Source organism: Loxodonta africana, chromosome 25 (genome assembly GCF_030014295.1).
Source record: "Loxodonta africana isolate mLoxAfr1 chromosome 25, mLoxAfr1.hap2, whole genome shotgun sequence".
NCBI classification, from domain to species: Eukaryota; Metazoa; Chordata; class Mammalia; order Proboscidea; family Elephantidae; genus Loxodonta; species Loxodonta africana.
In genome coordinates, this window is record NC_087366.1 from 3,088,269 (window position 1) to 3,115,246 (window position 26,978).

The 26,978-nt window shown below is 35.3% G+C and overlaps 1 protein-coding gene across 2 annotated transcripts in view; it reads left to right on the plus strand.

Annotated features, from left to right (window-relative positions):
- The window catches only part of KCNT2 (potassium sodium-activated channel subfamily T member 2), a 562,388-nt gene that overhangs the window by 249,045 nt on the left and 286,365 nt on the right, over positions 1–26,978 (plus strand). For both annotated transcript variants that reach the window (XM_023549164.2, XM_064276485.1), the window contains exons 9-12: positions 10,373–10,553; positions 11,715–11,879; positions 13,427–13,563; positions 16,433–16,496. In XM_023549164.2, the coding sequence (XP_023404932.1) occupies positions 10,373–10,553; positions 11,715–11,879; positions 13,427–13,563; positions 16,433–16,496 (547 nt within the window). The remainder of the gene's footprint in view (positions 1–10,372; positions 10,554–11,714; positions 11,880–13,426; positions 13,564–16,432; positions 16,497–26,978) is intronic.

Consider the following 26,978-nt stretch of genomic DNA (forward strand, 5'->3'; position numbering starts at 1 on the left):
GTCCAGTTAGTGATTTCCTTTCCCTACCCCTTCCCTTCCTGAGATCCATCAAAGATGTTGTGGGTGTGTGTAAATCTTTTCTTGGGTTTTTATAGTAGTGGTCTCATACAATATTTGTTCTTTTGTGATTGACTTATTTCACTCAGCATATTGCCTTCCAGATTCATCCATGTTGTGAGATTTTTCACAGATGTATCATTGTTCTTTATCATTGTATAGTATTCCATTGAGTATATGTACTATAATTTGTTTATCCATTCATCTGTTGATGGGCACTTAGAAAGTTGTTTTCATCTTTTTGCTATTACAAATAACACTGCAATAAACATGGGTGTGCATATGCCTATTTGTGTGACAACTCTTATTTCTCTAGGATATATTCCTAGGAGTATGATTGTTCCATCATATGATACTCCTATTTCTAGCTTTTTAAGGAGGTGCCATATTGTTTTCGATAGTGGTTGTACCATTTTACATTCCCCCACCAGCAGTGCACAAGAGTTCTCATCTCTCTCTGCAACCTCTCCAAGATTTATTTTGGTTTTTTTTTTGATGAGTACTGGTAATGTTGGGGTGAGATGGTTTCTCACCGTAGTTTTGATTTGCATTTCTCTAATGGCTAGTCGTTAGGATTCCTTGTTTTCATCTAGGTGGCCCAGGTTCAACTCCTGGTATAGGAAAGTTGTGACATGGAGCCCTGGTGGCACAGTGGTTAAGTGTTTGGCTGCTAACCAAAAGGCTGGCAGTTCGAATTCACTAGCCACTTATTGGAAACCCTGTGGGGCAATTGCACTCTGTCCTGTAGGGTGACTAAGAGTTGGGATTGACTCAATGGCAATGTTTTTTTTTTTTTTTTTCCTTGTAATGGCTAATGATCACAAGCGTTTCTTCATGTATCCGTTAGCTGCTGACCTCTGCCTTTTTATTAAACTTCTCCATGTCTTACGATTATCTTTTGCAAAATAAAAACTTGGTACGAGTAATTTTCAAATTATTTGTAATTCTAATTTTCATGATCCTAGGAGGAGGTTTAAAGGATTTTTTTCATAAATACTCTGAATATTCTACTTTTAGAATCTGATTAAAAAAAAAGCTAGGCAAATTTCTGTAAAATTCCCTTCTAAACTATTTTAAGTATTCAAGTAATGTGATTTCTTCTTGCATAAACTAGAGAACAAAAAAAAAAAAAAAAAGAGAGAAATAGTTGCAGAAGTTAATGTGAAAGTAACAGTAGAGTCCGGATTGAACATAGGTATTATATGCAAATCTGTCCCTTTTATTGAGAGAGATTTGTTTCTTCCGTAAAACGTAAGTTCGAGAGTTGTCTGAATATGATGGCATGTAACTAACCTGATTGACAGACCTTGGTATTAGAGTACACCATACTTATTAAGAGCGACATGAATGGGATTACAGGTAAAACATTTGATTGGTAAATAGTTATTGTAATAAATTTAGTTCAATAATTCAAACAATCGTTTACTATGTTAGTGACATAACAGAATGTAATGGGATTAAATAAATGTAAGCTTTCTACATGAATATTCAATTTGTTTTTATAAAAGACAAAAGTTTAAATATACAGTTTACTTACATATTGTAAAAGCAGACTTAGTTTCAATAAATTAGTGTCATGCATTTCAATTTTTCCATTTATGGTATTAAGATTTAAAGTTCTAAAAAGCAAAGACGCCACTCGACTAAAATGCAACCTACCCGAACCATGATCTTTTCTGTTGGCCACTTATGCATGCCAATGTTGGACAACAACAAGAGAAGAAAGAAGAATTGATGCATTTGAATTGTGATCTTGGTGAAGAGTATTGAATATACTATGAACTTCCAGAAGAACGAGCAAAACAGCCTTAGACAAAATATAGCCAGAATACCCCATAGAAGCAATGAGGTTTGCTTACTTCTATTTACTTACTTTGGACACATCTTCAGGAAATGTTATTTGCTAGAAAAGGGCATCATATTTGGTATAGTATAGTATCAGTGAAAATGAGAGAAACCCTCCATGGGGTGGATTGACAAAGTAGCTGCAACAATACAAACCAAAACCAAACCCACTGCCGTCGAGTTGATTTCGACTCACAGTGACCCTATAGGACAGAGTAGAACTGCCCCATAGAGTTTCCAAGGAGCGCCTGGCAGATTTGAACTGTTGACCTCTTGGTTAGCAGCCGTAGCACTTAAGCACTATGCCACCAGGGTTTCCAGTTGCAACAGCAGGCTCAAGCATATCAAAGATAAAAGAAAATGGATGCAAAAAATGTTCATCTGACCACTACCCTGACTGTGGAATCCAGTATAATTAAATGGCAAGACTAAATACTTCTTTGTCAGAGAAGACAGATGCAATTCTCTATAAATCTACTGACTTCTCCACAATCTTTTAATAAATATCACTTAAAGTATTCAAGTGCTAAGAACAGGTATTTCAGGCCTTACTCTCCCTAGTAATTAGTATCTATAACTCTGACATTTGTTTCAACTGTTGTTGCTGTTAGTTGGCTCCAACTCATAACGACCTTATATATATAAAACAGAAGGAAACTGCCCAGTCCTGTGCCATCTCCATAATCTTCGATATGCTTGAGCCTATTGTTGCATGGGACTGTCTGCCTTAATAGACCTTTACTCTCAGGCAGACAATGAACACCAAACAAATAAATGAGTAAATTATTTTTAAATAACAAATCAAAACAAGGAAGCTTAGGAGCTCTAGAGGAAGGTTGAAATTTTAAACATGATGTCAAGGTAGGTATCATTGAGAAGGTGGCATGTGAGTAAAGATTTGAAAGACATGAGGAGTTAGCCATATTGCTAACTAGAGTAGCAATGTTCCAGTCAGAGAGGAGTCCACACCAAGGCTCTGAGTCAGGACTATGCCTGGCATGTTTGTCAGGAAGCAAGAATGCCAGTGTAGCTGAACCACATGGATAAAAGTAGAAGATGAGCAAAACAACAACAACAACGAACAGACAAAAAACATTGGGTAAATAGCAAATAATTATTGTAGTAAATTTAGTTCACTATTCCAAACAATTGTTTAATATGTTAATGACATAGAATGTTTCAGTGACTGAAAGAATGATAACTTTTAGTCTAAGTGAAATAGGGGATTATTTCAGGGCTTTGTGTAGAGGAATAAGATAATATGACCCATATTTTGGTAGGACAACTTTGTCTATTGGGGGAAGAGTAAGACTATCTCTTGCAGTAGGCAAGAGATGATGGTGGCATGAATCATGGTGAAAGCAGTGAAAATGGTAAATAGTGATTGTAGATTCTTGTAAAGTTTGAAGCTAGAAGTAGTGCAGTTTGCTGAGAGATTACATATGGGTTGTGAGAAAAAGGGAGACGTCTCCAAGGCTTTTAGCTTAAGCAACTGGAAAGCTGGATTTGTCATCATCAGATGTTGAAGAATTCAGGAGGAATATGTTGAGAGAGGAACTTTAGCATTTAGTTTTAGACATGTCAATTTTGAGATGTCTAAAAAAAAAAAAAAATTTTTTTTTATCAGACATTCCGGTGAAGAAGTTGAGAAAGGAAATTAATTTATAAGCTTGTCTTCAGAAGAAGGATGCAAACAGGAGATATAAATCTGGGAGATGTTTAACATAAAGATAGAATTTAAAGCCAGGAATTGGAATAAGAACACCAAGAGAGTGAGTGTAGATAGAAACCAACAGTTGTGCCATGGGTCACTCCAAAATTGAAAGGTTGAGAAAAAAAGTGAGAACTTGCAAAGAAGATGGAAAGAGTAACTAAGGAAATAAAGGAAAGCAAAAAGAATGTGGTGTCCTGGAAGTCAAGCAAGAAAGTATTTCAGGGATGAAAGAATAAACAACTGTGTCAAGTGCTTCTGAGGATCAGGACCAAGAAATGACCACTGAATTTAGCAATATAGAGGAATTCATTGAAGTAACCAGTTTGCTGCAGTGATGGGGGATATAACCATGATTTGAATGAGGCTTTTGAGAATGTGGGAATAGACAAGTCTTTTATCAGTGTCAGTAGACACCTTCATATTGTTATTGCTTCAGATTCAGTCATTTGAATTGTTCAGTTTCCTTTCATCATGTATACCCTATGCTGTGTTACAATTGTTCTGGTGAAATTCAGAGTTTTATTTAACAGCTCATTTTGCTCCTTGTTGTACAATTGTGTGGAGAGGTGATTGAGAAAGATTGAAAAAATAACATTGAAATTCATTTCCCTGGAGCCAATAGTAGCTATGCCACTGGAAAATGGTTGATCATTTCTGAATGGTGAGAGGTACTCAGTGGCAGTGGTAGAGAAATTTTGCTTTGTGCGTGCAGGTGTACACCCATTAATAAAAAAAGGTAGGATTTTGCAATGTATTAGTTTATTCTGTGGAAGTCATGGCACTATGCCAGTAAAAGAATGGTTACCATATCTTGACTGAGGTCACATCTTTTGCTGAACTGATTATTAAACTCAGTTTTTTTTTTTAAATTAATCGTCATGACTTATGCCATGCCTGAATTTGTTTCTTGTCCATACCATGAAACAAAACAAAATAAAATGGATTTCTATCTCCCACATGCTATACTTACTATGTATGCATTGTAGTATGTAAAGTATTTTGCTTGGAAGAATTGTTAAAACAGTCTTCTGGTTTATTATGACATTTTTACTATTGGCACAATTTGCATTTAGGTATAATTTCCCAAGCATTCCTTTTACAAATATACTAATCAATATATATCTAAGCCTTAATTTTTCAATCTTTTCATTCTGTGAAAAACGTTTTCCAGATTATACTTGCATTTACTCATTCAACAAATGTTTATTGAGTGCCTAGTATGTATCAAATGCTTTACTAGGCATAGGAGATAAGACAGTGAACAGAATGTGTTCAGTTATGAAGCTTATATTCTAGTAAAGGAGATGTAAAGCTCTCTAATATAAACGTAGGGAATGGTGAATATTCTGAAGAAAATTTAAGCAATGCAAAGTGATAGAGTATGACAGGTGGCTCTACTTCTGATTAGGTGGTTGAGGGAGGCCTCTCTGATGAAGTGACACATGTGCAGAAGCTGTGGCTCTTTGGAGGAAGAGTATTCCAGGTAGAGGGAGTAATCACAAGTGCAAAGGCTCTGTGTTTTGTGCATGCTTCACATGTTTAGGGAATAACACAAAGACCAACGTGGCTTGAGGGCAGTGAGTTAGGGGGTAGCTCACATTCAAAGATGAGTTCAGAGAAAAACAGGAGCTTTTGGATCTTAGTAGCATGTTAAAAATGATTGAGCTATTTGAATAGAGAGGCAGCAAGATCTGACCAATAATTTTAAAAGATTACTTTGTTCATAGACTAGATATTTAAGTATACTCTCCCTTATATTCTCTTGGGGAGATGCTAAGTTCATTCATTACAGAAATGTTTATTGCATTAGAAGATAGTTTATTAACATCCGCATTTCTTAAATGTAATGACATACTCATCTGTGAACACAAGCAATGGCTCGTTTAATGAGACCCTAAGAGAAACCAGCTGGTGAGTCTATTGAAAATCAGAGAGTAACTTCTAAAATTAATTCATTGTGTTCAACTTAATCTGTCCTATGTTTTTAAGTTGACTTTTTTGTTTTTGTGCAATAATATCAAGCATATAACAGCTGATGTGCAAGTCTTCATTTTACATATTGTTGTAGAGAGCCTTAGGATATACTGTGTTTTTACTCAAGTAATGCGCACTTTCTACGTTTATTTGCCAATCAGACCCTTCCCCTGCGAAGTACTTTTGTTACTGTGCTATGCTAATTTATTTATTTTTTTAAATATTCTATTGTGTTTTTGGTGAAAGTTTACACAGGAAATTAGGTTCTCATTTAACAATATCTATAAAAAAAATTTTTTTTTATACATATTGTTCAGTGACATTGGTTACATTCTTCATAGTATATCAGCATCCTCATTATTTCCATTTTGTTTGTTCTGTTTCCATTAATCCAACTTTCTCCCCTAGCCTTCTCATCTTTGGTCTAGGGTGAATGTTAGCCATTTGGCTTCATCTAGACAATTATTTTGAGGAGCACAGTACTCACAGGTGTTGTTATTCATTTTATGGGCCAATCTGAAAGGGGACCTTCGAGAACGGTTTGTGTTCCAAGTTTGAAGAGTATCACAGGGCAGTAGTCAGTAGTCTCAGGGGTTTCAGCTAGTCTCTACCAGTCCAGTAAGTCTTGCCTTTTTTAGTTTTGTTCTACATTTTTCTCCCTTCCCCTCTGGTGCCATTTATTGGGTTCATAGTTGGAACAGTTAGTAGTGGTAGTTAGGCATCATCTAGTTCTTCTGGTCTCAAGGTAGGTGATGTCCTTGTTTGTATAGACTATTGGTTCTTTAGACTAGTTTCTTCTTTGAGTGTTTGGTTTCCTTCTTTCTCTTTATGTGCTAATTTTTGCACAGCAAAGTGTAAAAAAAATTGACATAGTGCTGCTTATGAAAATACCTCATGAGGGTGGGTGCAGTTGGCAAACAAACAGAAGCCGTGTGTTATTTGCATAAAAATTTGGTACCTTTAAGCTTAAGTATGATATTAATAAATATGTGAAAGGCTTGTGTGGATTTTCCAGATCAAATAAAGTGGCATTTTTTTATGCCATCCCATTGCCGTTGAGTTGATTCTGCCTCATAGTGACCCTCTAGGGCAGGGTAGAACTGCCACATGGGGTTTACAAGGCTGTTAATCTTAACGGAAGAAGACTGCCACATGTTTCTCCCTTGGGGTGCTGGTGGGTTCCATCCACTGACCTTTTGGTTAGTAGTCAAGTACTTTAACCACTGCACCACAAGGGCTTTAAAAGTGATTGTATGTATAGATTCAGCTAGAGCAGTACCATGGAAATTAAATACCTTTGACTTTAATGTGGTTTTTTCAATGAAATTTATTTAATTTTATATGTTATGCTAGGTCTTATCATTTATATTGTATAATTTGGTGAATTGAAAATCATGGCCACAATACTTTGCAGCTCCTCCCATGAAGAGATGGAGTCTCGTTCTGGGCTGACCTTGTGACTTGCTTTGATCTATAGCATGGGGCAGAAAAAGCTAGGCCTTAAGAGACCTTACAGCCTCCATTTTTTTCTTTTTGGAATGTTGTCCTGAGACTACTATGTAAGGAACCCACTTAATACTAGTGGAGGACAAGAAGCCACATGTAGAAACCAAGGCACCTCAGCCAACAATCAACACTGACCATTGAGCATGGAAGTGAAACCATCTTGGACCTTTCAGCTGAACCTCTATCTGAATGCATTTGTATGAGTAAGCCCAGAGAAGCTTCCCAAAGAATCCGCAGAATCATGCGAAATGATAAATTGCTACTGTTTGAAGCCACTAAGTTTTGAAAGTTCGTTATACCATAATAAAAAACTAAAACATTAACATAAAATGTTTTCTGAAGTTTGTTTGGCATATATTATTTATGATTTAATCAGTTCCTTTGTTCTTTCAGCAGTTATTTATTGAGTGGCTAATATGCATTCTGTGCTAAGTGCAGTAGGAAATAAAGATATAAATACAATATAATTACGGTCATAAGGGAGACGCTAGTTTTGTTGAGGTGATAAATATTAAGTGTTAAATATAGGCATTTTTCTAAAAGATTAGTTTCCTAAGACATGAACTCATACAGGCTTTAAGAATTCAGAGAGAGGAGAACCCTAATTTGAGGTTCAAAGAAGACTTCATAGTCAGTCTGGGATTTAAAGAAAAAAAAAAAAAGGGAATTGTAATAGGTAATGAGGACAGAGGGCTTTTAAGTGAAAGGACTATCTTGGTTCAAGGTAGACGTATTGGGGAAAAGAAGTCTATATTTTGATAAATAACTAGTACAAATAATAAGTGAATAGGAGACAAGCTCAAGTGAAACCAGATTAGATCCAGATGCCAGCCTAGTTATTCTATATGGTACTGGGTATCTACTTCAGAATAACAAGGCATCTTAAAATTTAATGGTTTAAAAGAGGACGCTTTTTTATTTCTTGTAATTCTGTTGTTGGACTCTGGAACAATTTTTCTGCTGGTCTCACCTAACTTGATCATCTGACGGCCTGATAGGAAGGCCTGAGGTGAGCCTCACTCACATGGCTGGCAATTGGTGCTGGCTGGCGATTGGGACACCTTGGTTCTCCTCCACGTGGCCTCTCATCCTCCCATAGACTGGGCTAGGCTTCTTCACAGTATGGGCGTCTCCAGGCTCCAAGAAGGCAAGGGCAGAAACTGCAATGTCCTTTAAGACTAGGCTCTGCAACCCACCCACTTCCACCATCTTCTATTGGTCAAAACAAGTCTTAAGGCCAGCTCAGATTCAAGGATGCCGAGATACAGACTTCACATCTTGATGGGAGGTGTAGAAATATCATGTTGCAAAGGGGAGTGGAATAGGGAGACTTGATTCATTGGCAGCTATTATAATAATCTATCGTACCACAAATTAGAGTGTTCTTTCAGTGATGAGAATCCAGTTTTTGAACCAGAGACTCACAGAGCCAAGCTGTGTTTAAAGAATATAAATGTTGCCTTCAAGAGTAAGTTATACGAAAGAAAGAACTGACTGGAGATCAGGAAGCACAGTAGAAGATTTTATGGTAGTTTAAGTTAAGATTATATATATATATATTTATCTATGATAGAGTTTGACTTTTAGTTTATAGACGTGCAAGATATAATAAACCCTTAAATCTCATCTAAATCCTTAAACAATGTGACCTAATTATCTTTCTAATCTTTCCATTTTCTAATTAAGTGTAAAAGTTATGTATAATTTGTTTACATTCTTAAACATTTATTATTTTAAATAAAATTAATACAACAGCAACAACAAAAAAATGTACTCCACAGAAATGTCTGTCATTGTCTTTGGCTGTATTATGGCTGCATCTGAATCGTTTCATCATTAGCTTGACAGTATTGGGTAGAGGCAGCTGAGCAAGTAATGCGATGTGAATCTGCTCATTGGTTTTGGTGTGCTTGTGACCTGGCAGCTCACGTACAATTCCTAAACATAGGGCAAGAGTAATTACGCCAAACAATTCTGGGGGCCTGTAGGTTAGAACAACAAAGACAAACAAAAAAAATAGTTTTTGCCTCAGAATTAAAACCATAAGTACCTACCTTATTCTCTTTCCTCTGTCCCTCAGTCCACCTACTTCCTTGCCTACAATTTACCTAACTATAGTGGTTACCAGCTTATACTTTGCCTTATTTTTAAAGACAAATGAGTATTTATGACATGTAATTGGGCTGATAGGGGAGATTACCTTTAAAAAATAGAAAAGAGATTTCTGCGATTAAAACAGTGAATATTGCTTTCTCATGGTGATAACTGAGCTAGATCTGCTGGTGCACAGAAGCCCAAGCAAGTGTCCAAAAGTATGCACTGATTCTTTTCAAGTATAACATAAATACCTTAAAATTTACTCCTTGTAAGTGTAGAATTCAATCATGTACAGTGTGGCTGTGCAGCCATCACCAAAACTCAGTGTCAGAATATTTCATCATCGCTTTCCTACCTTCAGTCCTAGGTAACTACTAGTCTGCTCTCTATTTCTTTTCTGGATATTTGATGTAAACAGAATCATACAATATATGGCCTTTTCCTTCGGACTTCTATCACTCAGCAGGTTTTTGATGTTGTAGCATGCATCAGTACTTGGTTCCCTTTTTATTGCTGACCAGCATTCCATTACACACAGTTTTTATGTTGCAGTTTGCCTCTCTCCAATATTGCACAATGTATGTATCTTTGGTCATCTCACTTTTTAAAAATGTAATAGTTGTGCTATCTCTAATGCCTTTTTAGCAATTATAACAATTTCTATACTTGTCCCTACTTTCACACCGTCAGCAGCTTTGTATAGATTGGCCCTTTTAAGTATTCTCTTTGAACATTACTTGGCAATTGTTAACTCCTCACATCTTTCTCAATAGTAAAATGTCCCTCTTCTTTCAAAATGAACACAAACCATAGTATTTTGAAAGGGAAGACATTTAGGAATTTCTGGTCTTTATGATTGTGGCAAGTGTATTCAAAGTGTGTGTAAGTCATTAGTAAAATTCAGCATATTAATTTTACATGCTCTGAAGATACACTTTGTGATATTTTGAAAACCATTAAGGGCTAACTCTTGAAATTTGACTATATATGGTTAATATAGGAATAAAATTAACATAAAAATTGCATTTGGTTGAGAAAACACACCATAAAATATTAAAAAAAAAAAAACCAACTTTGAATGGCTTTATAAACTGTGCTTTGGCTTTCAAAAGAATAATGATAAAAAAAAAATACATCCAATATGAAAGCTTTAATTTTAATGCATATTTCTTTTTCTAGCATTTGTGGAATCCAGCATCTCGAACGAATAGGAAAGAAGCTGAATCTCTTTGACTCCCTTTATTTCTGCATTGTGACATTTTCTACGGTAGGATTTGGGGATGTCACTCCTGAAACTTGGTCCTCCAAGCTCTTTGTGGTTGCTATGATCTGTGTTGCTCTTGTGGTTCTACCCATACAGGTAAATATAACGTGGAATTTTATAGAAATACACAAACATTATGAAATCGAATCTTTCACATTTAATAAGAAATACAGGCTGATTTATTTATCCAACAGTAATATACTAATACCTGTTATTATTGCATCTTATTCACTAACTAAAATTGTCTCAGAAATATCTTTTTATAATATAGAAACATTAAGGTTTTTTTTCCCCCCCCAGTTACTACTGATAGCTCATATCTGTTTTCAGTTCTTCATAACGCTTTCTTTTAAATATAGGAAACTATAGGATGATAGATCAAGAAAATAAACTTGAGAAATAATTTTTTTCTTTTCATTCTTAAAAATAAACCTAAAAGCCACATTTCATAATGAGAAAATATTGATTACATATGTTGGTCAAACAGAATCTGAAGATGATGTATAAATATTATGCATCACCTTGGGGAGTATATGGGGTGTTGTGAAAGAACGGAGATAGAAAATGAGACTAAAAATATATAAATGCAATTTCCAATCCTTTCCTACAATAAGCTCTGGGTGCCCATGGATTAGCAGGCCAAAGGCAGCATATAGCAAATGCAAATCAAACCTGCATATTCCATTACACAACCTTTGACCACAATGTACCTAAATACACCTTGCATAGGTACAACTGTGACATTCCCATTCCTCGGCCTTCATGCCTTTCTTCCCTCCTGACATCCCTCCCTTGCAAACTCTACTTCCCTCAGATACCAGCTTCTGTACAGCTAGATTGTGGCCTTGTGTCTTGTGGTAAGGGTAGCTGCCGTTTGATTAATGCGGGCTGAAATGAACACAAGGATTTGGAAGAAATACAGACGAGGCTTTTTTTGTTTTTCACTCAACAGATGACATTTCACGGCTACACACTCCACTGGACATAAAACAGGGGCATAAACCTCTTAATGACCTGTTTTAGTGTAGTAGGAAAATCATGTTAATTTGTTCCCTTAGAGACCTGAAGCCCCTGGAAGGCATTTGCAGCCTCTTTAGCAATTATATGAAAAGTCTGTTGTTGAAAGAACACTGATAATTCTAATCTCAATGAAATCCGTCTAAGAAATTGAGTATATCTAATAAACAATAGATACATTGCATTGATTTTTATTTTCCTGTCTGGTGTTTTTCATTCAAATGTGAAAATATATTACAGTTTGAACAGCTGGCCTATTTATGGATGGAGAGGCAAAAGTCAGGTGGGAACTATAGTCGACACAGAGCTCAAACTGAAAAGCATGTTGTTCTGTGTGTCAGCTCACTGAAGATTGATTTGCTTATGGATTTTTTAAATGAATTCTACGCTCATCCAAGACTACAGGTACATTTCAATTACATTATGCACTATACTGGATCATACCTAATAACATATTTTCAAACTCAATTAGCTGATGGTGCAGTTTGCCTTCTGGATGTTTGTTATTTATACAGACACATTTAGAAAGAATAGATGAAGAACTACAAATATAACCAAGAACATAGAAAAAATGCTGGAGGAATACACAGAGTTTTAAGCTTCTGTCTGCATCTACGCTGAGAAGACAGATGGAATTGTGTGAATGCTACAAAAAAAAGGGTTTTCTTTGAATTAAAAGGATTTCTTTTTTTCTCCCTTGGGTAAAACATAAATCACATTTTTATGAAGCAGTGAATTTTTAAAATAAACTGTAATAAAACAATGAAGCAGCCGTTTCAACATCATCTGTTCATTTGAATACTTAAGAATTTTATCAGATATTACTAATGGAAAATTGAAAGTTTATTTCTTTCTTTTGTTTCCTGTAGTCTAACTACGTCTATTTATAGCAGCAATAAATGGCCAAAAATTCGACAATAATTAACTGAATTGAGAACATGAATTTAGAAAAATCTCTTCATCTGTCTATATAGATAAAATCCTCAAATAATTTCTCTACTTGTCCAGGTATTGGGCCAATGTAGATTTAGGCACATTCCTTCCCCGCTTAACGCACATAGTCTGGTTCAAACAGCAAACAGCTATTTGAAGATCTTGGTTTTCCTCGATGAATTTGTGTTAAGAAGTTTGGCAATCTCCAGAGATCAAGATAAAAATATCAAACCTGTTGCATTTGAGTCTATTCTGACTCATAGTGACCCTATAGATCAAGATAGTTCTGAGTATATCTAATTATCTCTCTCAATAAAAGTAAAAAGGTTGCTTCGTGAATATATTTGAGACCTTTTAAAATAATATTTTATATATTATAAAATAGCCTAATTTATGAGTGAAATTTAAATTATACAAATGCATTTTCATTTTCTTTGAGCACATTCATGTTTATTTGTCGTGGGTTTTTTTTTTTTTTTTTCCTGAACCATTTCATCACTGAGATCTTCAATATTCCTTCAAAAGACCATATATATATTTTAAAATATTTTGTTCTCAAACTTTAATATTTAATTTCCACAATATTGTCAATATTTTTATGAAAACTTACCCGTACAGAAACTTAAAAATTATCAATTCACTATAATATTATCAAAATATATTATCACAATTTTGATTCTTAAAGTAATACTTAAGCACTTTTGCCTGAGATTAATATATATTTTAGAATCAGCCTCTAGTTATAGCTGCGAACTTCATAGCATGAGTATTAGTGGTGATAACCTTCTCTGGATGGTAATAAGATTCATTTATTAATGGGTGAGATTTTTATCTCTCAGATATTTTTATTATAGAGTAGTGCTATTTAACATATATGTAGATTGTAAATGTGAACTATTATTTGTTAGCAAGAATTCGTTTCAGCTTTATCACGGTTCAGAATTGTCTTAGGTATTTTATTTACCTTTTTAGTAAAAAAATGACTGTTTCTATCTCATGGTGCAATTTGTTTTGGATAGGATTATTATGTGGTGATTCTGTGTCCTACTGAAATGGACGTGCAAGTTCGAAGGGTGCTGCAGATCCCAATGTGGTCACAAAGAGTTATCTACCTTCAAGGTTCAGCCCTGAAAGATCAGGACCTATTGAGAGCAAAGTAGGTATCCCTTATCTATATTCCATCCTACAGTTACGTTTCAAGGACTTTAATTTTTTTTTTCTCCTCCACGTTTTAGCAATTTTCAGTGTTGCCAGATGTGCAAAAGTGTTTTGAATATAGAACTTAGTTGTTGTTGTTGTCGGTGCTGTCAAGTTGATTCTGACTCACAAGGGCCCCATGTAACAGAGTAAAACTGCCCCATAGAGTTTCCTGGGTTATAATCTTTGTGGGAACAGATCACCAGGTCTTTCTCCTGAGAAGCCTCTGGGTGGGTTCGAACCGCCAAACTTTCAGTTATCTGCTGAACACTTAACCACTTGCATCACCAGAGCTCATGAATTTAGTAAAACCGTTAGTCAAATTGAAAGGCTGGAAACATAAAATCACTGGGTTTGCACCTCTTCTCCGTCCTAGTGGCAGTGGAAGAATTTCAACAAACCACGTCCACACAAGCCAGGGGGAAGTGTGGCATGGTGTCATGGAGGAATTATCTTAAGCTGTCAGAGATGAGCTGACTTATTCAGACTTACTTTCAGAGTAGTCCCCAGGTCCATGAATACCGTTTTTATTTTGGGCTAAACATTACATGAGATACCAGAACAGTTTGGGTGAGTGTTTAAACCTTAAAGAGTTTGTAATGTGTACTGACTGGGCAGAAAACACGTGTGTTACTGGGGGTCACAGACATGAGTTCTTGCGGGGCTAGGGTAATCAGAAGGGTGACAGGTCTTAGTTAATTATCCTGTTTTGTTGTGCCTGTGCCAGCCAACGCAGCCTAAGAGTGACATAGCCTTAAAGATTTGTGACAGGTCATGAGAGGTTACACCACTTGAGCAGAGTGAGAGCATGGTTGGGCAGACTCTGGACACCAGGGAATTAGAGTGTCTGCAAAACAACATCTGTAATTTCAGAAGCTGGAAGAGATCCTTAGCAGAGGTGGCCTTGCTCCATGTTTTCTCTTGCTTTTAAAGTTTTAAACACTTCTTCCTGTTTATCCTTGAGTTTTCTTATATGTTCTATTAGATTTAAAAACCTCTTCATTGAATTTTCTGGCATAAGTGTTTTTTATGGTTATTTTTTTTTTCTTCTGTATAGTGTAGTGTATGTGTGTGTGTGTAGTACGTGATCTGTGTATATTCTGTTTGTGTCGTGTGGGAAAGGAGCCATGGAAAAAGAAAGGAAGAAAAATAAACGGCTCCATGGAACAGATTTCCAACCTCCTTTTTGTCTCGTCCTTCAAGTAATGACTAGATACCTAATAACAGAAGCTCTGACATTACTTTAGATTTATATATAAGGGGTTAATAAAACAGTGATTCTTTCACCGCCTTAGTAACTTAAACTAAACATAACTATAAATTGTCAGGAGAGAGTGAATATAATGACACCTAATTAGAAAATTAAGCTTCTTTGAGACTATATTAGTCTTTTTGGCAAATTAAATGCTCGACGTTTGTTGTCACTGTACATATCAGTTCTGCAATAAGTAAGATTCTTCAGTACTTCAAATAAATTTTGGTTTTATGTTGGGCTCCTTTGCTATCTATTTTCATCATGTGGGAGCGCTAAAGAAATAGTTCCTTAGACATTAATATGACTCACCATATTCATCTGCGCTGATCATTAATATGCTTAATTTGTTGTATCAGAGTGAAGTCCTTCACATAAAAAATAATAGCCATATCGTTTTCAGTATGAGCTTGTGTGAAATACAGAAGCTTTGTTTCTACCTAACAGGTCAACCTAAGCTATTAGAATCTAAACTACATACAATTTTGTATCAATACACCTAATTTATTATTAATAGTATTAAATGATTACTTAACAAAATTCATCATATTTACAAGAAGCATTCCTACATAGTAATAATTAAAATAGGGAATGAGGAAAAGAGAGAGGTTGCAGGCTGGTAATTCCCAAAAAGATGGGGTGAGAGAGAAGTTACAGTGACAGAGCATCTATTTTTATGTTCATTTATAACCCGAATTTCATATAAAAGATCTGGGATTTAATGTTAACTAATACATTCTTCAAAACAATTCCCCATGCAAGGAACAAGGAGTAGGATTCTCCAAACAAGTTTTAAAGGTCAGTTGCATGAGTTTTGAATTGCTTTGTAAAAAATTATGTTTAGAAAATGTTATTTAATACACAATTGATCTTTATAACCATTGCTCCTCAACTGTTTGGTTTGGTCAAATTCCATGGACTTTTATTTTTCCTCTCAGTAGAAAAAAATATACATTTTTAAAGGTTTATTTTATCACTGTTAACTAGTAAGATAAATCATTACTCATTTTAAAAATAAAACATGCTTATGTTTTTGGAACATTATCTGTCATGCCGGGAAAGGTAATCACTAACTCTTTATCATGAAATTTAAGAAATATAAAGCCTATGTATGTAGGAGGGGCTTGGGGATAGGATAATGAATCCTCTCCAGGAAATTTAAATATACAGGAGATTTTGACTTCTGAACTCTGAGCACTTCTGCTTTCTCTCTCTTTGATTGAGACATTGTAGTTAAAATATAATTATAAAATGAAGGCCAATATTACCCCCCTTTACTTTAATCAGATCATGTCTATGAAAATACAACTAATCATAAAAAAGAGAATAAAATTTGGCATCTTTTTTTTTTTTTCCCTGTCATAAAATATTCAGCTACATAATAAATCCCACATGTTTTTTTTCAGGGCAAGTTCATTGTCAAATATAGTCATGATCTTCAACTTTCATTGAAGCTTGAGGGCACACATAGTTATATGTAGTTTGCGTGGGACACATAGACTAAGCGTTAAGATTCTAGTTTTCAGGCAGTGGATGTTCCAGTGTGTGATCGTTTCGTTTTTCTGTCTGCATTCAGGATGGATGATGCTGAGGCCTGTTTTATTCTGAGCAGCCGTTGTGAAGTAGATAGGACATCATCTGTAAGTTTCTAAAATCTCCTTTTGTAAGTTATGCTTTCCACTTGAGAATATTTTTTTAAATTGATTTTTTTTTGCCGACACTAATGATTAGTGATTTAAACAATTTTATTCAATAAGACCAGATATATCTAAACTACCTTTGCCACATAATAAGAGTAGTTGCGTTGTACAGTGTCCTTGAAGTCATTTTGTACTATTGCTTCATTTTTCTGCTGATCATAATGAAATGAGTTATATATAAACAGAACTAGACCTTGTTTTTATCAGATATCACCTAAAAACAAGGCAGATGGATCAGGCACACCACATCAGAATTAATTGGAGAGATTAAAAAAAAATGCATTTGTGAAAATTCTGTGCACAGTGTCTGAGGTGGTAATTGGGAATCTGTACATTTTTAAAAACATTCTCTAGGGATTCCGAAGCACAGCCCAGTTTGGGAACCTTGGCCTATATGATCTCTTTATTTTTTACGTCTATAGGCTCATAACTAAATTAAATTGTATAAGTTACCAAATCATAACTTCTATTTTTTTAGGTGTGTTTTAATTTTATTATTTAAAAAAAAGGATTTTTTAAATGTATATAGAGTAGTTCCTGCTACCTCCTGTGTTTCTTAGCCAGTGAGTCCATCTCAGGTCACATCCAGAACACAGACAAATGAGAACACTTCTGGGAAGAAAGAAAAAATATGCATAGTTCTTTTAGGTACCTGTTTTGCCTCTTTTGGGGGCACCTATTAGGCATGTTCTCAGTTGTACTGGTTTAGGACTGTAAATCTTGACTGTGGCTGGCTCTGTGTTGTCCTCCCTCTATCTACCTAAACTTTTTACTCATTTTAAATTGACTTTCTCCTCCTTCATTTGAAGAAGGACTAGACCAAACAATTAATTATAAAGTTTGTGAAATATTTCCTTTAAAATACATATATATATATTTTTTTTTTATATACACATATATATTATGTAAAACAAAATGTAAACCCTGGTGGCATAGTGGTTAAGAGCTATGGCTGCTAACCAAAATGTTGGCAATTTGACTCCACCAGTTTAAATCTACCTGCCTCCATATTCTCTACAGTTACTACTGAGAGTAGGTTTAATTCTCCTGGAATCCATATTTTGGATTCCATAGAGTTGGGGTGACCTACCCAGGCCATTGTTCTGAGATCTTTTTTGAAGCTTCAGCCTTGAGAAGACTGGTTTTCTAAAGTCACCTCTAAGTTATGCAATAGGGTAGTAAGTAGCTTAATAAGACTATGTTTCCTTAAGCATTGAAGAATTACCTATGTGCAGTCAATTTCTAGAAACTCCAAGGTCAGACTAGAAGCTGTGTTTAAGGGTAAGCTGTTACAATATAAGCACACTGTTGTGGACCTGGTTCCATGGCAGTGAGGAGAAAATGGAGTATAAGAATCTTTGTAGGTGCTTTAACCTTTGGAACACTTTTGACTCCTTAGTCGATGTGTTACCCTGTTTTGCAAATCATATCAATTTCTATTATTTGCTTAATATGATTTTTGTTTTATCACTACCTTAATTCAGAACAGACCCTCCTGAGCCTACTTAAACACTACCCTCAATAGTTGCTTTCTAGGTTCCACATAGTAGGTACTCCAAACGTATTTACTGAATACATGAATTTTAGTTGAACAAAATCTGCCTTTTGTTTCTATAATTATTTGAGTTCTATAATTGCAAGTCTTGTGCTCTTCCTGGGGTAAATTGGTTTTAAAATAGTTGCAGTCTTTTGGTACCTGCAATACATTTGTGTAACAAGGAAGGAATGTGCATTAGGAAATAAATACATAAAGTCTTCTAGAGTACCCTTTACAATGTGAATCTGGGAGTTTTCCATTAAACAAATGCATTCCATTTTCTCCTGATACTCTACTAAATTGACAGGAAATGAAGAAGAAGGCCTATAGCCACAAAGACAAAGGGAATGGCAGATGAAATAACACTTATACAGTTTTGGAAGCAAGAAAACAGATGGATGAGTGGTAACTGACTTAACAGACAGAAGGAATCCAGATTTAAGCTGAGAGAGGAAAAAAACTCCGAAGGAGTCTGCTGTGTGCAATGGAACCTGAAACATCTCAGGAATTAGGGGCACCAGATGCCTCTGAAAGTAGGGCTGCATGTAGGACTAAACATGAGAATAGTGGTTAAAAGTCTGTAAGAAGAGCAATTAGGTTCCCTGATCCCCTCTATGTAGCCGTGGCTGGTTACTCTCCTCACCCAGGGAGAAGAGGATTACTACTTGCAGAATTTGATACAGAGAGAGTCTCTATTTAGAAACACTAGGCACAGCTGAGGGTCTGGGTACCATGCTAATATCAGGGGGATTAAAAGCAAGTTGTCTCACTGATGTGAGACTCGTCCTGAATGGCTGCATGATCTTAACAACAAGATCCATATCTTCATTGAGTCAAATTTGGGGGAATTTTCTCCGGGGAAAGTGATCCATCAGAAGAGAAAATATATATTTAAAGTATATGTGTGTGTGTATGTATGCATATATATGTATACACAGACACAAACACACACACGCACACATGTATTCATACACAGGTAGTCCCTGAGTTACAAGGTATTCGAGTTATGACAAACTGCACTTAGAACCATTTGGTTTTTGGGTTTTTTTTTGTCTTTTTTGTGTACGTCTTATCATTAGTAATATATACTACATACAATGTTTCAGCATGTAATTTTCTGATGTTATCATTCTCAGATGTTCACTCACAGATGTTCAGTGTTACAATTTAACTGTTTAAAACAATGCTGTAGAACAGCCTATGAAAACTAAAAAAAAAAAAAAGTATTTGACTCACTTCCCCATCATAAGTCAGGTACTTCCTGTGTGTGTGTGTGTATATATATATATATATATATATATGCATATATATAATTTGAGGTTCCCCAGTGCAGTATTCTAGATTGATTACCCTACAATAAAGTCCATCTGAATATAAACTCCCCTCGCTCACATAGGTCTCAACAGCTCCTAAGTATTTGACTCCTCCAACAGGGATGACTAGACATTGGAGAAAATTCCTAGCAAGAAGAAGAAAGAGAAGATAAAGAAAGAAGCCTAAACTATACAGAAAAGAGAAGCTTAGAGGAAACACAAAAGAGGCCATACAATTCAGGAAAAAGAAAAATTTTAAAATATGTATTTAATAAATATTCTCAGAGTAATATGAGAAGATGCCACATATGTAAAGCAAGAATAGTACAGTATTAAAAAAAAAATCAAAACAAAGCAAGAAACTTCCAGTGAACCAAAAAGAACTAGAAATTAAAAGTAGCTTACCAAGTTAAAAACACAATAATAGGCTTAGAAGATAAACCTAAGTATATTTGAAGAATGCAGAATAATAAAATGAATAATAAAAGTAAACAATGGAAAAGAGAAGTAAAAAACAGGCAATTAAAAGACTAGAAATGGAGAAACAATATTCATATAATGGGAGTTTAGGAAAGAGTCAAGAAAACTGAGAAGAGAATATTATCAAAGATATAATACAATTAAATTTCTTAGACAGTTCTCAACGTAAGAGGGCCACTCAATAAAGAATAATAGAAAAACAACAACAAATGACATAAACTAGTCAGAGAGATGGAGAAAGAAATGAGAAGCAAAAGAGAAGTTGGAGAATGAAAATTAGGAGGAGACAGAAGAGAAGATAAAGTTCACAAAGATAAAGAAAGGATAAAGTTCACAAAATATCTTCAAATTTCTCAACAATAATATCACAAGCCAGAAGACAATGGAGCAATGCTTTCAAGATTCTGAAGAAAAGATTTTTCCATTAGAATTTCATACCCTGGCAAAATTTCAATCAGGTGAGAAGGTGTTATTGTTCTTAGGTGCCATCCAGTTGGTTCTGACTCAGTGTGACCCTATGTACAACAAAGTAAAACACTGGCTGGTCTTGCACCATCCTCACAATAGTTGTTATGCTGGAGTCCATTGTTGCAGCCACTGTATGAGTCCATCTTGTTGAGGGTCTTCTCTTTTTCGCTGACCCTCTACCAAGCATGATGTCCTTCTTCAGGGACTTGTCCCTCCTGATAATGTGTCCAAAGTATGTGAGACAAAGTCTTACCATACTTACTTAGGAACGTTCTGACTGTACTTCTTCCAAGACAGATTTTTCATTCTTCTAGCAGTCCATAAGATATTCAATAATCTTTGCCAGCATCGTAATTCGAAGGCATCCATTCTCCTTTGGTCTCCCCTATTCATTATCCAGCTTTCACAGACGTGAGGCAATGGAAAACATCGTGACTTGGGTCAGGCTCACTTTTTGCTTTTTGACACTTTAAAGAGATCTTTTTTGGCAGATTTGTCCAATGCAATACATTGTTTACTTCTTGACTGCTGCTTCCATGGGTGTTGATTGTGGATCCAAGTAAAATGAAATCCTCGACAACTTCAATTTTTTCTACGATTATCATGATGTTGCTTATTGGTCAAGTTGTGAGGATTTTTGTTTTCTTTATGTTGAGGTATAATCCACACGGAAGGCTGTGGTCTTTGTCTTCATCAGTAAGTGCTTCAAGTCCTCTTCACTTCCAGCAAGCAAGATTGTGTCATCTGCATAATACAGGTTGTTAATGAGTCTTCCTCCAATCCTGATGCTGTGTTCTTCTTCATATACTCCAGCTTTTCAGATTATTTGTTCAGCATACAGATTGAATAAGTACAGTGAAAGGATATAACCCTAACACATCATTTGTCCATAGAATCTTTCAGAATTGCAACCAGAGGCTTGAATTTTTTCTTCAGTTCTTTCAGCTTGATATATACCAAGTGTGTTCTTCTCTTTTGGTTTTCTAACTCTAGACCTTTGCACATTTCAATATAATGCTTCACTTTGTCTTCTCATGCTGCCCTTTGAAATCTTCTGTTCAGCTCTTTTACTTAATCATTTCTTCCATTTGCTTTAGCAACTTTGTGTTTAAGAGTAAGTTTCAGAGTCTTTTCTGACATCCATTTTGGTCTTTTCTTTCTTTCCTCTTTCTTTAATGACCTCTTGCTTTCTTCATGTATGATGTCCTTGATGTCATTCCACAACTCATCTGGTCTTTGGTCATTAGCGTTCAATATGTCAAATCTATTCTTGACATGATCTCTTAAATTCAGGTGGGATATACTCAAGGTTGTATTTTGGCTCTCATGGACTTGTCCTAATTATCTTCAGCTTCAACTTGAATTTGTATATGAACAGTTAATGGTCTGTTCCACATTTGTCCCCTTACCTTATTCTGACTGATGATATTGAGTTTTTCCATCTTTCCATCATTGTCTCTTTCCACAAATGTAGTCAATTTGATTCCTGTGTATTCATTCCGTCTGGTGAGATCCACATGTATAGTCACCGTTTACTTTGTGGAAAAAAGATATTTTTAATGAAGAAGTTGTTGGTCTTGCAAAATTCTGTCATGTGCTCTCTGGCTTCATTTTTATCACCAAAGCCATATTTTCTAACTATCAATCCTTCTTCTTTGTTTCCAACTTTCTCATTCCGATCACTAGTAATTATCAATGCATCTTGATTGCATGTTTGATCAATTTCAGATTGCAGAAGTTGGTAAAAATCTTCAATGTCTGCATCTTTGGTCTCCATCGTTGGTGTGTAAATTTGAATAGTAATTGTGTATTAACTGGTTTTCCTTGTAGGCACATGGACATTATCTTATCACTGGCAGTATTGTACTTCAGGATAGAAGGGTGTCATGAATTGGATTATGTCCCTCCAAAAATGTGTGTATCAATTTGGCTGGGCCGTGATTCCTGGTATCATGTGATTTTCCTATATGTTGTAAATCCTGCCTCTATGATGTTAATGATAGAGGAGGAGCAGCAGTTGTGTTAGTGAGGTGGGACACAATCTATAAGATTAGATTGTGTTTTGAGGCAATCTCTTGAGATATAAAAGAAAGCAGCAAGCAGAGGGAGGCGGGACCTCATACCACCAAGAAAGCAGTGCTGGGAGCAGAGTGCATCCTTTGGACCTGGGGTCCCTGCGTGGAGAAGCTCTGAGTCTGGGGGAAGGTTAATGAGAAGGCCAACAGAGAAAGAAAGCCTTCCCTTGGAGCTGATGCCCTGAATTTGGACATTTAGCCTACTTTATCATGAAGAAATAAATTTCTCTTTGTTAAAGCCATTCACTTGTGGTATTTCTGTTACAGCAGCAGTAGGTAACTATGACAAAGGATAAAAGATATTAAAAGACATTAAAGATTTAAAAAAATGCACAGATCTCAGGATGATGCTGGAAGATGTATTTTACCAAAACAAAGGAATGAATGAAGAAAACTTATCCAACATAGAGGAGAGAATGGGAATTCCCAGAGTTGTGGTAAAAGGGAGTCCTAGGGCAACAGATGTGTAGCAGACTCAGAATGCAAACACTCTGACCATAGTAGAGAATGGAGAGCTTTGGGAGAGCTGCCTTTGAGAAAAAAAGAGGTGAAATGGATCCTACCTGAGTGGTTGAATATATTGAGAGGACATTTACACTTTGGGATAGACTCTGAACTTTAATAAGTGGTTAAAAAACTAAATAAATGCAAAAAGAAATAATTTTTTAACTCCAGAGGAAACAGATTATTCAAGGTTGGAAACACAACTGTAGCATTCACCATACTTTACCGTGAATGATAGTGATAATAATATCATAACAAGGTGAACACTGAATAATGATGTTAGCAAACATAATTATTGAACTCTATCCAAAGAATGGGTGAAAGGGAAATGGGCAGAAGGGTGGTATGGGACAAGGAATATCCTTTATTCCATAGTAGAAAATCAGTAGCTAATATTAAAATAGAAAAATGAAGAAATAGTAATAAAATCATATTTGGAAATATAGGGGCAAATAATGGAATAATCAGCTTTAGGGATTTAAAATGGTTGCTTCTGTGAAGTGGAAGTATGGCATGCGAGTAGGTGGGAGAGGAAGCTCCTGTTCTTTGTTATGAACTTATGGAATTATTATTTTTTTTGACTTAAGTGTATAAGCCCATTGCCGTTAAGTCGATTCTCACTCATAGCAACCCTACAGGAAAGAGTAGAACTTCCCCATAGAGTTCCCAAGGAGTGTCTGGTGTATTTGAACTGCCGACCTCTTGGTTAACAGCCATAGCTCTTAACTACTCTGCCGTCAGGGTTTCCAAGTAAGTTTATATCTTTGATATATATATTTTTTTTTTAGTGAAGTGGATTCTAGAAAAGCGTCTTTGCCTAGGAAAAAGGTCATTAGTATGAAATGAGCCTTGGTTTATGGAGATAAACAGGCTTCTCTTCATACCAGCTTCATTTAACTCTTGAGATACCACGAAAGAATGGGTAAATTTGAAATTGAACTAAATAAACTTTCATATACTATAGTATTTTTTAATTCAACATTTGTTAAAGAACTGGGACAAACTATTCTATTTTATTCATACCTGTGGATCAAGAGAAGAAAATATAAAGCATGCCAGGTGAAGCACTCAACAGCTGTTGTACTACAGAAAGTCAGTTTAATGATAAAGTACCATTGTAGTTGTGAAAAGTTTATCAGAGTAGGAAAGGGTCGGTAGGTATAGGGAGAGCAAGTAAATCGTATGAAAACTCAGCAGGGAAGTCAGTGTCAGAGTTTATTGTGCCTTGAACATAGGGACAAGAAGAGTATCACTGGGTTCTGGTAATTGAAGGAAGTTCCAGGTCTTGACAGACAGAAAGGGTAAGGGAGAAAAACAAATGCCCATAAGTAGCCCTAAGTGTTCAATATTTCTGTTCCTTTGGCAAAGACTGGAGAGTCTGTGAACTGTTTTATGTATGGGTGCATTCACAGGAATTCATAGCAGTGTCTACAGTCCTTGGAAAAACAAAAAGACTTAGGAACTTGAATAGAGAACTATTCCTTCTGTGCTCGTATCTGGACAAAGCAGTAGGCGACCATTCACCTGTTTTTAAAATCATCTTTACGTATATGAGGGCACAATGATGCAAAAAAGATTTATTTAGAAAAATATAAAAACCTGGAAAAATTATGGACTATTTTAATTACTTAACAGTGTTATTATAAAGGACATCATACTGTTGGTAGTGAACAATCTTCCATGTTAGGTGTGATGTCTTAGGAAGGACCTGGCATAGTTTCTTCTGAGTACAATACTGTACGATTTCCTTCAGAGAGGTTGGTTCAGTAATTCCCACAATCTGCCCCACTGTTTGGTTTAAACTCTATCAGGAGAGTTGAAATCTCTGCACTTTTATCTCTCAGAGGATAATAAATACGTCTTTTCTCCATTTTGCAAAGTATCTAGGTTATCTTGTTTGATTTATATCTTTTTGTATAGACTATATTGTGACTACCTGGCTTGACCCAGACAATAATAATCCTTCTCAGCCAAACCATTTTAATTGCCTCTCCCCAGTTTTGTTCCCTTTGGGAGGTAGGTGGAGGAAGACAATAACTAACTCAAACCCTGGTGGTGCAGTGATTAAGAGCTCGGCTGCTGACCAAGAAGATCAGCAGTTCAGATTCGCCAGCCACTCCTGGGAAACCCTATGGGGCAGTTCTACTCAGCCCTATAGCATCGCTGTGAGTTGGAATCGACAGGAAAGCAATGGGTTTGGTTTTTTTGGTTTCCTCCTTTATAATTACCCAACATGGCTACAATTTAATCATTTACCGTGCACTACTTCAGTTAGAGTAAAGTGAACTCTTCAGACTTTTACGCTTAGTATGATTAACTCAGTGTTGCTGTTATTTTCATGTGCTTCTAGTGAGCCGAGAGTCTTGGGAGAGTCAGGAGGTCTGGAATCAGGTCTTACCTGACAAGATACACTGTCCTTGGCCGAGAACTGTCAGGTCTTTCTAATTTTAATCAAGTTCACTGACATTAAACAATTGAGTCATGTAGGAAAATTATAGGCGATTAACTGGGGACGTTCTCTATCCTTTAATGAATGGTACTCCTTAGTGGCCTGAAAAATAGTATTAAAACTGATATTAGCTTCTTAAAATTAACCGTGTAGATTCATAAAGAGTTTTTACCTTGTTTTTTTAAAATGATCAAAAATATAAGGTCAATTTCATGGACCTTGGGGAAAGAGTCATAAAGAGTTTTTACCTTGTTTTTTAAAATGACCAAAAATATAAGGTCAATTTCATGGACCTTGGGGAAGTAGTTGTTAAATAAATAAGAATTGGGCGAAAACAACGATTTCCTCCCTTAGCTTTCATTCCAAGGTTAAATATTTGTAATTAATTAATAACATTTTTATGATTTCACAAAGTTATACAGTGAAACCTGTGAGAGCCAGAACTCAGTGGAACTGCTCTGTTTTTCCGGGTCTCACAAGTTTTCCACCTTTGACAGGGTGCAGTCTTACAACTTCTTTATCTCTCATTTTAGTGGAAAATATTTGAGTTTTCCTTCACAGGTTTCCATCTTACACAGGTCCCACCTTTCAAAGGTTTTACTACATTAATTTAGAGTATATTTTAAATATTTGTTCCTAGAATGAACATTCCAAGCATTATTTTTTAATAGATAAGATTTTTCTTGTAATGTCTTTCTCCTGCACCTATGCATAATGGATCCATGATTATCTATTGTACACAGAAGTGCATTTTGTAACTCTGTATAGCAAATTTTTGATACTAGGCATAATTTAAAATAAATTTTCCTAAGTGTGGTACTAAATCATCTGCTATATTATGAAAATTATTTCATGAGACATGGTACAACTTTTGAAAAATGTTGATTGCACACTATTTCTGAAAGATACGTATTCAGTTATTATTGCTGAGTCTACAACATTAAATGAATAAGTTCTTTTGTTCTTTTAATAGCAACAGTTTTTAATCAGGCAGAACATTGTAAACCCTAGAGTTAGTCTGTGTACATTTTTCTCATTGTTGGTAGGGGAGGAGGTCTGAATAATATCAAAATGAAAAATTAATAGGTATTCTTTTTTTCCAAATGATTCTTCTATAGAACAGACAATATTTCATAAAAATAAATATATACGTATGTAAAATTTTGTTATTTTTTATTTAAAAATTACTGGATAATCATGAATTTAAAAGTGCTAAATTATAAAAAAAAAAAAAAATTTTTTATTTTTATAATTAAAGCAACTGCCTCAGTAATTTTTTTTGTTTTTATATTGAATAACTAAACTCTTTTTTTCAAAAATCATTGGGTTGTAATTTCACTGAGGTCAGTATCCTTTCTGATTTTAATTAAAAAAAAAGAAGCATGTATACCCTTAGAATTATAATAATATATACTTTTTTTAATAACTATCTTTTTTTCTTAAAATGATCCAATTTTTGAATTTTCTGATATGGTAATTTGACTTTTCTACATAAAAAAATGCTTGTTTATATAAGGAATGTATAGTTTTAGTCAGCATTGCTGCAGTTGGTATACATATTTTAGTTCAGTTGTTCGTTTAATAAAAAATGGACGA